At 44.0% G+C, this 11,541-nt stretch overlaps 2 protein-coding genes and 1 long non-coding RNA gene across 4 annotated transcripts in view; 2 read left to right on the forward strand and 1 right to left on the reverse strand.

Moving 5' to 3' along the window:
• LOC132475731 (peripheral myelin protein 22-like) overlaps positions 1–11,541 on the forward strand; it is a 353,371-nt gene that overhangs the window by 318,946 nt on the left and 22,884 nt on the right. The gene's annotated exons all lie outside the window — the stretch shown is intronic.
• On the forward strand, positions 1,115–11,538 carry LOC132475710 (CD9 antigen-like). Of its 2 annotated transcripts, none has more exons than XM_060076982.1 (9): positions 1,115–1,270; positions 1,355–1,426; positions 3,781–3,853; positions 3,944–4,041; positions 4,471–4,533; positions 5,212–5,313; positions 9,155–9,247; positions 10,032–10,115; positions 10,366–11,538. In XM_060076982.1, the coding sequence occupies exons 2-9, from the start codon at positions 1,364–1,366 to the stop codon at positions 10,546–10,548; spliced, it is 759 nt and encodes a 252-aa protein (XP_059932965.1). In that variant the 5' UTR covers positions 1,115–1,270; positions 1,355–1,363; the 3' UTR covers positions 10,549–11,538. The 2 variants fall into 2 exon arrangements, with proteins under 2 accessions (XP_059932965.1, XP_059932974.1); XM_060076991.1 differs by having other exon boundaries at positions 1,119–1,270; positions 10,673–11,538.
• LOC132475783 (uncharacterized) lies at positions 2,209–3,190 on the reverse strand. Its single transcript, XR_009529989.1, has 2 exons — positions 3,141–3,190; positions 2,209–3,087 (listed from the first exon to the last, which is right to left on the reverse strand). It is a non-coding gene; the product is annotated as an uncharacterized LOC132475783 (long non-coding RNA).

Consider the following 11,541-nt stretch of genomic DNA (forward strand, 5'->3'; position numbering starts at 1 on the left):
TAAATAATGGTTTTTCGTACTTATCTGAATGCAATGTTTTGACCTCACAGGAGCCAGCTCTACATTACGAGAACTGAACGTAAACTACAACCTCGTTCCTCCAAAATCAACAGTCAACTGAACAAGCTGCACTTACATATTTTTTCAGTAGGCTATCAGTTTATGCATTCAATGTAAATACATTCATCGCAAAGCAACCCTTAAAAACGATTTTCTTTCTATAGATATAAATAAATGTCTTGTACCATGTATTACAACTTTTCTTCGGTATGAATATGCAATGCCATATAAAGAAGGCAGTATATATAACCATATAATATACATTATAACAGGAATAAATTATAAAATGTAATGAATGTAATGAACAATGAGTAATTATGACTATCATTCTATAAAGGGAAGATATTTCTAAAGAAGATAACAGGAGTTATGTTGCATACAGTAGTTATAGGTTGATGCCAACCCAGTGTGTTGGCCATTTTGGGTATTGGTCATGAATCCTGCTCACTCCTGATGTACCGCCTACTGATGCCGTCCCTCTTCCCCTAACCACCGGTCTTCCTCTTGCCACACCACGTGCTCTACCTGTTCCTTCCTGTCCCCCTGCTATGGGGGAGGGGACTCCAGTTCTTATCAACAATTGACATTGCACCTAAAGTCAAAGGTTGGGAACCACTGCCCTATACCATAAGCAGGCATGGCTGATCTTAAACAATAGGCTTTATCAATACAATATACTCTATAACGACTCCCTATTCCAGTATATAGGCCTACTTTGGCAGATTTTTGGCAAACACATGCCCATTTGGAATGAAGGCCTACTTCACAATATTATACTACAGTAGGTGTTCAGAATAATTAAGAATGAATTATTAACACCTACGAATTTTTCAAAGCATAAATGGGTCCTTTTTGGTCATTTCAGAAATAATATTTTCTTCATATTTTGTTGATGTATGGACTGACAAACTACATGTCCCCGGTTTTGATAACTGAAGACACCTGTACACACGAGGCATAGTTATTTCATATTCGTTTCTCAAATAAAACCGTCAAGGACGCAATTGCTTTACTTCCTACTTCACCTGAATAAGTTTAATTTCTGCGGAAACAACCCATCCCTTGGTCCTCCAGCGCCCTCACCCTCCCGTCTGACATTTCAGCCAATGAAATACTTACATTTGATAAGTGGGAGGGAATTGCGGCTTAGCTATAAACGCAGACACCTAGTTTTGTTTTGGGACTCGTATTAACAAGGAATCATCAGCAGGTATGTTATGTAAAATACAGGTTTTGGCTATAGGAAAATACCTCTAAGGTGTCAAATGTATAACTGTTTTCTATCGTTCCGCAGGGATTCATCATGATGGCTGTATGTGGCATACTGTGTAAATACGTCATTCTGATCTTCAACATTTTGTACACTGTAAGTATGAGTAGGCTACATATTAAAGGTAAGGATACTTCAATGATGCACATCATCATCAACATGCAATCATGGTTTTAAGCAAGCCACACTGTTACAGTAGGCTACCACATGGCTTGCTTAACACATTAATAAGACACTGAATACTATATGTGACGTTTAGTGTGGTTGCAAAAAACAAGCCTACGAAGTCCATCCAGACGGACCTTCTAACCGGGTAGTATATGGTCTGTCTACAAGATTGTTTGTTCTGTCTCTGGTAATCATTCAATAAATCATAAGCCTGCTTGAAAGTAGAAGCCAACCGAGGGGAAACGAAACCGCTTGATTATTGGCCTTGCCAACAATAGCATGTCAGCATCAGGGGCGGATCTAGAAAAATATTCATGGGGTGGCAAGAGGGGGACAGGAGATTTTGAGGGGTGGCACCCTCTGGCAGAAGTATATACAGTATGCCGATTTAATTAAAGCCATATCAATCAATATTTACTTGGATAGCCCCCACATTTAGATATTTTGACTCAATAACATAATATTTAATTTATTGTGGGATGAGTAAAGCCTTACATTTAAACATAAAAGGTTTCAGACAAAATTAAATAAATTATTACTGAATAATTACAAAATCAACCTGCCTTACAACAAACACCTGCACTATTACACCAGCAGGGGCATGGGGCTAAAAAATATATGCAAAGAGAGCTGCAATATGTACTTTAGTTAACAATAAGTTGGCATTGGTCCATGAGATATTCCTATCAGATGTCAATCATCAGTCCAACTTGAGTGCAAATATCACTTTATTCACAGATTCCAATAATTTACATACAATGCCACCCTCAAAGTGCGGTGACATAGAATAACTCCCAAAGTAGAGTGTATTACCTGCATGCTTGGAAGAGCCAAATGGGGATTCAGGGGAAGTGCTATCAAAGATTTCCCTCTCTTTCTTTTTTTATATCTTTAATTTCTAAGTATTTAAGACCTTTTGGGTTTACCTTATTATTTTTTTTGCTCTTGATGTGAAGCTTGTTTTATTATTAATTATTGATGACTTATATTGGTTTATAAAAGTTCAGACAGGTGTGCAATCAAGTAGATTAGAGATGGCCATTTGTAAATAATTTACAGAAGATGACTTGCATTTTGCTGTCCAAGTACCTGTTACTTGGTTCAATGACAATAAAGTTTAATATAATCAAATCGAATGACTGTTGATACAAAAGGAGGCACATGAAGTTAACGGTCAGGAAAACCAGCTGAGTGTAGAAGGGTTTGTGTTTGTTAGCGCGTCTTTAGCGCGGATTGCAATTCTTATTGCAGCATGCAGGGTTATGCGAGAAACCTACAGAGGGACGCGGTCGTTGAGCTCCGCCGCCCCACATTGCATGACACGTTAAACTCAACTAGAATCGCCACCATCAATTTGATATCAACAAAACAAAAATAGTCGGAAAGCCTACAGAAACTATAGATAGTTAATGTGACAATCACATTATTAAAAATAAACTTGGAGCAATGATTTACTGAGGAACTATTTTTTTGGGAGTTGCTTTTGCCGCCCCACCTGCCCATACGGCACGCGCCTGCTATGCAGCTATAAGGCATTCCAATCTTAACTTAAGTCTTTAACTATGATGTTTCTGTAATACACAGCCCTGCTCTTTTCTAATTATTATAATTTCTTTATAGATAGACGGTTGATCTGTATTACCTCAAGAATGTAGTCTCTCTGCCGCGCCACTTGCTTCGTTCGTTTGGAGGACTCTCGCGCCTTCCTTGTATTCAAGATCAGTGCCGGCGGGAGTCTCGGGGAGGGGGGGGGGGGGGGGGGGGCAGGCGGGATGGGGCAATATTTCCTGGTTGCATTCACTTGCAGTCGTACTTTTGAAACTCGCTTTTGTAAATGTCTTTTTTGTAAAAAAAAAAAAAAATTGCGCTGCCAACTGGGGTGGCAAGGCTTTTTTTAGGGTGGCAGTTGCCACCCCATGCCACCCCAGTAGATCCGCCCCTGGTCAGCATGCAAGCAGGTAATTGCGCAAGCAACAAGTTGGCTCATGCAACTACACCCATTTTCCTCAGAAAATGCACGTTCAATAACTGTGGCCTGGATTGTTCAGATTTAACAAGGGGCCAAGGACCTGGGTTGTCTGGTTGGTATAGTGAATGTCATTGGCTACTAAAGTCATCAATTTGGGTGGGAGGGGGAGGGGGGATTGTTTTTACATGTGTGAATATCTCTGGGTGTGTCGTGGGAGGGGGGGAGTGGGGGATTGCATTAAGCACTTCGTGTTACATTTGCTTGCATGAAAAGTGCTATACAAATAAAATGTGATTGTTTGATTGACCGACAGGTGGTGAGTCTAGCCTTTCTGGGGGTCGGTGTGTGGCTGAGAGCTCGCTACCCAGACGCGTCTTCCGGGTCTGGTGAGTATCTGTATTTACAGCACTGCTCTGGTATTTTAATGTGCAACATATACAATTAAGGATTTGTGAAAATCTCTCTCTCTTTCTCAGGGGATTATGTGCTGATAGCGGTTGGCATGGTGATGCTAATCACTGCGATCACCGGGGACATTGGCGGCTGCGGAAACATGACCTCCTATCTGGCAACGGTGAGATTTACCACATGCCTGCCTCACCTAGTGTTCATAACCTAGCCACCTTGGCCTAGCCACCATTACCTAGAAGCCATTGTCTTGCAACCAGCCTCCCATTGAAACCGTCACCTAGCTACCATCACCTAGCAACCCCTCATTTGGCAAACCTTACCTAGGGACCATCCCATTACAAACCTCAACCATGATCAATCACTCACCTAGCAATCATCGCCTAGCAACCGTTGCCTAGCAACCCTCCCCTGGCACACCTCCCCTAGCGATCTGCATCACCTGGGAACCATCAGCAAGCAACCCCTCCCCCCCCCCCCCCCCCCTAGCTCCTAGAACAAGACTACAGGACCTGTGTGTGTCTGTGTGTGAGCGTACAGAGACAGAACAAGCTTGCCCCATACTGTAGCTCATCTTCCTCCCTCTTCCTCACAGTTCTGTGTTCTGCTGGTCGTCCTGATGGCAGCCCAGCTAGCCCTCTACGTCCAACGAGAAAAGGTATGATTGTGTGCATGCGTTGTTGAGTGTGTGTTCAGTGTGACGGGAGATAATAACAATGTTAACATTAGTCAGCTCTACAATGCTCATTATTAAAGGTGTGGTTCCTGGAACCTGCTGGGTTGGTGATGCTATACTACCATGTCCTAGTCTTGTGATATGCCGTGCTACTCTTTGGACATGAAGCACGTTTGAAGTGACATGGAGCAGGGATGGGAAGGTGGTCTGACGGAGGGATGGGAAGGTGGTCTGACGGAGGGATGGGAAGGTGGTCTGACGGAGGGATGGGAAGGTGGTCTGACGGAGGGATGGGAAGGTGGTCTGATGGAGGGATGGGAAGGTGGTCTGATGGAGGGATGGGAAGGTGGTCTGACGGAGGGATGGGAAGGTGGTCTGACGGAGGGATGGGAAGGTGGTCTGACGGAGGGATGGGAAGGTGGTCTGACGGAGGGATGGGAAGGTGGTCTGACGGAGGGATGGGAAGGTGGTCTGACGGAGGGATGGGAAGGTGGTCTGACGGAGGGATGGGAAGGTGGTCTGACGGAGGGATGGGAAGGTGGTCTGACGGAGGGATGGGAAGGTGGTCTGATGGAGGGATGGGAAGGTGGTCTGACGGAGGGATGGGAAGGTGGTCTGACGGAGGGATGGGAAGGTGGTCTGACGGAGGTTGTTCTGCAGGTGGACCACCGTCTGGTTGAGTTCTACGTATTCCTGTACGCGATCTACATCACCGCCGGAGACCCCGTGGTGGGAGGGACCCTCAGAGTGATTCACTACACGGTACGTAATAATAACCCATAATACTCACCATTATACTACAATACTACTACATTAATACACATACTAATAATGTAATACTGCTACATTCATACCCCCAATTATATTACATAATATAATTGCATTTTCCAACAAGAACCCCCAAGTCAAGAATTGAGAACCAAACCTTCAAACCCCTCCAATAAGAACCCCTAATCCTAGAACTCAAAACCAAACCCTTAAACCCGACCCATACCCTTAAGGTACGGCCACACCAAACGCGTCACCTGCGTACCACGCGTATAAAATCGGCAATTTTTCCATAGGGAAGCATTGGTGTACGCGCGTATGAGGTGCGTACACGCGTATCATGCGTACCAAGCAACATTTTACTCGCTGTAGGGGCGTATGAGGCGCGTATATATACGCGCGTATATATACGCGCGCACATGTACGCGCGCACATGTACGCGCGCACATGTACGCGCGCACATGTACGCGCGCACATGTACGCGCGCACATATACGCGCGTACATGTACGCGCGCACATGTACGCGCGCACATGTACGCGCGCACATGTACGCGCGCACATGTACGCGCGTACATGTACGCGCGCACATATACGCGCGTACATGTACGCGCGCACATATACGCGCGTACATGTACGCGAGGAGTTCAAAAAATTGAACTTTTTACACTCATACGCGCCGCAATAGCCAATCAGCGTTGAGCTTGACCCGACGTCACTGGCAGAGAGTAGTGAGCTTGGACAGAAGCATACGGCCGACATCTTTCTTTATTCTGTGTGGAAATAGTAACATAGTTACGCCATTAAATGCTTTTATGGAAACATTTTTAGCGAGAAATGTGCATTTTACTTTCATAATGTTCGCTCGGTGAATGTGAAGGATGTTTGGTTTGATAGTTATGACGAAGAGGGAACGCTCCGTTCACTTGCATGGACAGAGTCTCTGGTTACTAAGCAACCTCAACGTCTTGGCGGACTATATATCTGCTGATCAACACTACGAATGCTGGAAACACACCAGACACACCATGTGAAGTTATTTAACCCGATTATTGTTATTTATATCCGAGATTATTTAATCTAACCCGATCTAAACTCTATCACCCAAACACGGCGACGTTTGGGTTTCCTACCTCGGACTCCAGAGCAGCCATGTCCATGGCAGCCACGGCTGGCAACTTTCTTTATTCTGAGTGGAAATAGTAACATAGTTACGCCATTAAATGCGTTTATGGAAACATTTCTAGCGAGAAATGTGCATTTTACTCTCATAATGTTCGCTCGGTGAATGTGAAGGATGTTTGGTTTGATAGTTATGACGAAGAGTGAACGCTCCGTTCACTTGCATGGACAGAGTCTCTGATTGCTAAGCAACCTCAACGTCTTGGCGGACTATTTCTCTGCTGATCAACACTACGAATGCTGGAAACACACCAGACACACCATGTGAAGTTATTTAACCCGATTATTGTTATTTATATCCGAGATTATTTAATCTAACCCGATCCAAGCTCTATCATCCATCCAAACACGGCGGCGTTTGGGTTTCCTTCCTCGGACTCCTTAATCCTCGGACTCCTTAAATGGTCAGATACGCGCGTATCTGACCATTTTTGACACAAAATGGTCAAGCAACATTTTCACTGCGTTACGCACGTACATGGTACGCGAGGTACGCGCTTGGTGTGTTCGCACCCACACCAAGCGCGTACCTCGCGTACCATGTACGTGCGTAACGCAGCGAAAATGTTGCTTGACCATTTTGTGTCAAAAATGGTCAGATACGCGCGTATCTGACCATTTAAGGAGTCCGAGGATTAAGGAGTCCGAGGAAGGAAACCCAAACGCCGCCGTGTTTGGATGGATGATAGAGCTTGGATCGGGTTAGATTAAATAATCTCGGATATAAATAACAATAATCGGGTTAAATAACTTCACATGGTGTGTCTGGTGTGTTTCCAGCATTCGTAGTGTTGATCAGCAGAGAAATAGTCCGCCAAGACGTTGAGGTTGCTTAGCAATCAGAGACTCTGTCCATGCAAGTGAACGGAGCGTTCACTCTTCGTCATAACTATCAAACCAAACATCCTTCACATTCACCGAGCGAACATTATGAGAGTAAAATGCACATTTCTCGCTAGAAATGTTTCCATAAACGCATTTAATGGCGTAACTATGTTACTATTTCCACTCAGAATAAAGAAAGTTGCCAGCCGTGGCTGCCATGGACATGGCTGCTCTGGAGTCCGAGGTAGGAAACCCAAACGTCGCCGTGTTTGGGTGATAGAGTTTAGATCGGGTTAGATTAAATAATCTCGGATATAAATAACAATAATCGGGTTAAATAACTTCACATGGTGTGTCTGGTGTGTTTCCAGCATTCGTAGTGTTGATCAGCAGATATATAGTCCGCCAAGACGTTGAGGTTGCTTAGTAACCAGAGACTCTGTCCATGCAAGTGAACGGAGCGTTCCCTCTTCGTCATAACTATCAAACCAAACATCCTTCACATTCACCGAGCGAACATTATGAAAGTAAAATGCACATTTCTCGCTAAAAATGTTTCCATAAAAGCATTTAATGGCGTAACTATGTTACTATTTCCACACAGAATAAAGAAAGATGTCGGCCGTATGCTTCTGTCCAAGCTCACTACTCTCTGCCAGTGACGTCGGGTCAAGCTCAACGCTGATTGGCTATTGCGGCGCGTATGAGTGTAAAAAGTTCAATTTTTTGAACTCCTCGCGTACATGTACGCGCGTATATGTACGCGCGTATATGTGCGCGCGTATATATACGCGCGTATATATACGCGCCTCATACGCCCCTACAGCGAGTAAAATGTTGCTTGGTACGCATGATACGCGTGTACGCACCTCATACGCGCGTACACCAATGCTTCCCTATGGAAAAATTGCCGATTTTATACGCGTGGTACGCAGGTGACGCGTTTGGTGTGGCCGTACCTTTACCCTTAACTCCAACCCTAGAACGGAAAACAAAACCTTCAAACGCAATCCACTGGAACCCCTAGCCCCAACCCTAAGTTGGGTTTTTGGGTTTCCTATTATTGTTGGTTTTGGGTATATATACAGTATATATATATAATATACCGTATTTTCCGGACTATACGTCGCTCCCGAGTATTAGTCGCATCAGTCAAAAAATGCTCCATGACGAGGAAAAAAACATATGTACGTCGCATCGGTGTATAAGTCGCATTTATTTTTAAACATTTAAACAAGAACGTTTAGTCTGGAGAGACTGAATAAAATTGCAATAGCAATATAGGTGTGTCGGTCCCACTCGTAGTTCTGAGAGTATACCGAATTCAGTGACACCGGGATTCCACCGGACGCGTATGCGCCGCGGTCCTAAACCTGAGCGCGGAGGGCTCCAGTTTTCGCTGGCCAAGTCATGCGCTGTGATATGTGTGACAGCTATGTTGCACAACATTGCAGCTAAGGCTGGGGTAGCTTTGGTTGAACCGGAGAACATTGAGGACGATGACGACGAGAATATAATTTATTCGGTGGTGCAGTAGGCTTGCAGCGTTCAGTTGTAGGCCTAATGAATGACGGTGCCATCTTGCGGCCGAAGATTATGTACGCACAATTTTGGCATACAAGTCGCTTCGAAATATAAGTCGCAGGGCAAGCCAAACTACAAAAAAACCGCGACTTATAGTCCGGAAAATACGGTATATGTTGTATAAGGGTTGGAGGTAAGTTATAGGGTTGTACTAGAGTTGTAAGAGGGTTGTACTAGGGAAGGTACCAGGGTTAGCACTAGGTTTAGTGACTGTTTTGTATTCTGATGGTTCTCCCTGTTTGTGCAGATGGACTGCTGTGGAGCCTTGGGAGTGGTGGGCGTGGACCCCATCTCCCACACCTGCCCTGAGCCATCAGGGTTCCTGGACCGCTTCATGTCTGTAAGTAGACAAACACTGCTGACTTTACACCACTGCCATCACACTAACACTAGTGACATTACACTATTGCCTTTAGACCAACACTAGTGTTATTACACTAACATCTCAGGCTACCACTTCATGTCTGTACTACACCAAAAGAAAAAGTCATGTTTTTTGTTTGATATAATGGTTGGCAACGGATGGTTCTTCCTGGTGCGCCAAATTTTTCGTCGGGAAGTAGGAAACAAAAAAGGACAATTTAACTGAATAAAGATATAGGGTTCATTTACTTTATATAGTGCTTCAGTCCAAAATTAAATGTATGCAATACACTAAGGGCTAATACTTAATGTCTGTAACACACTAACAGTATTGAAACTAAAATAGTAACATTACACTAGCACTTGAGTCTACCACTTCATTTCCGGCGTAATCGTTCCTTTGAATCAAAGCAAAATGCAGTACTTTGATTTGGTTGCAAACCTACAGTTTTTTTCCACATGCACACCCACATTTGATTTGTTTTAGAAGGTGCTGCAAGATTCCAGAGTTGCAAAGAAAGAACAAAGATAGCAAGATTGAAAAAAAAAAAAAATAACCCCCAAGAAACTGAGCAGGAAGCGGTCTAAAACAGAATAGTCTCATACAGAGGCAGGTGCAGTCAACCACAACAGATAACTCATGGAGCATTTCACAGCTGACGAAATGCTATTGTATACCTAATGCATAACACCCAAATTATATATATTAAATCTTACCTATAGCACCTTTAGACAGACTGCTTAATGCCTTCTCCTTCCAGCCCTGTCCTACTGTTCTGTTGGACGTCATGGGCAAAGGACCTCCTCTGGCCATGGGCATCTTCTACGGCAACGCTGTGCTGATGGTAAGAACACCCTGTCTGTTAAAGAGCAACTTTCAATGTAGCATACCAACTTTTCATGGGTGTTTTTTTTTTGAGACATGTAATTACACCGGGATTTCTTTTCGTGTCTGCTCTCCTCCCACCGCCTTATTCCTCTCTCCACTCTCTCCTTCTCAACTACCTAATACGCACATCTTCCTCACACCACCTCCACACCTCCGACTCCACCTCCTCCATCCCCCACTCCTCCTCACCCCTCCTCCACCTTCAGTTGCTTTGTCTGCTTTGCAGTCTGGCTCTTTACAAAATTCTGAGGATGGCCGCTTCCCCTCGCTACACCCAGCTCACTCAGACTGTGGTCTCCATCTCTGGCTCCCACCTCTACCCTTACCTCTACCCTGGTGACGGTGTCGTCCTAACCTCCATGGAACCCGAACTGCTGGCTGAGGCCTAACTCTGCTCATTCTCACTTTCTCAGCCCTTTTGTTAGGCAAGGGGTAGCGTTCTTCACCTCCTATCCTACGGTCTCCCTGACCCCCACTCCTCCTTCTCCCTCTCCTTTGGTTCGCCTTCTACAGGTAGCAACCCTGGCGGCTGCTGGGATCCTCTTGGGACTTCAGAGGAAACCCATGACCCACCAGCTCCTTCCACAAAACATCGGCGTTTACTGAGCTCCTCCTCTCCCCTAAGCCTGTTTAGTCATCTAGTCAAGTCGCTTTAACATTCCAGTTGGTATTCTTAGAGTTTAAAACTGCACATGTTAGAGATTACATGGGCAATTTTGTTTGATTCGTTTTATATTTAAAACGATGTTCTGGGTCAGCTCTTGCACTAAAGTTGTTTTTAGTTTTTTTACGTTTAATAGTGCTATGCATCCAGAGCCTTTTGCAATGAAAACGTAATATTATTGATAGTTCACATTTGGTAATAAAAAGCTAAATGTGAAAGGATGTTATTTTAAAGATTACCATGTGAATATAGACGCACATTCCTAGCTTTTTCTGGTTGATGTGGAAATATCAATCGTAAGTATCTACAAAATATTTTAACACTTCACATAAGTCACTTGAAAAGGAATTTCCATACATTCTTGGATAGTTTGCATTTGCGTTGCCACTGTAGCCACGAAGTCTGATACTGAAGTCAATCGACTGACTTCTTTGTTGTAATGATTCCTTTAAATGTCTTACCGACATGACAAATTCCCCCTTGGTGTATTTTGATTTAACTTTGTCTCTCCCGCCATGGTCATTCCAAAACTCAATTCTAAACCCATGATGGTCAGTGCCCCTCATCTTTGTTTCATTTTTATTAACTGTCCACGATGTGAATGTTTCCCTATGAAGAATAATGTACACTGATTGTCTAATGAATGTATGCTTGGTAACTTTGCTGCCTGTATCCTCCCATTTTCATGCTCTATTAAATCAAATATTTTGCTGTCCTT

This window comes from Gadus macrocephalus, chromosome 2, assembly GCF_031168955.1.
Source record: "Gadus macrocephalus chromosome 2, ASM3116895v1".
Lineage (NCBI taxonomy): Eukaryota > Metazoa > Chordata > Actinopteri > Gadiformes > Gadidae > Gadus > Gadus macrocephalus.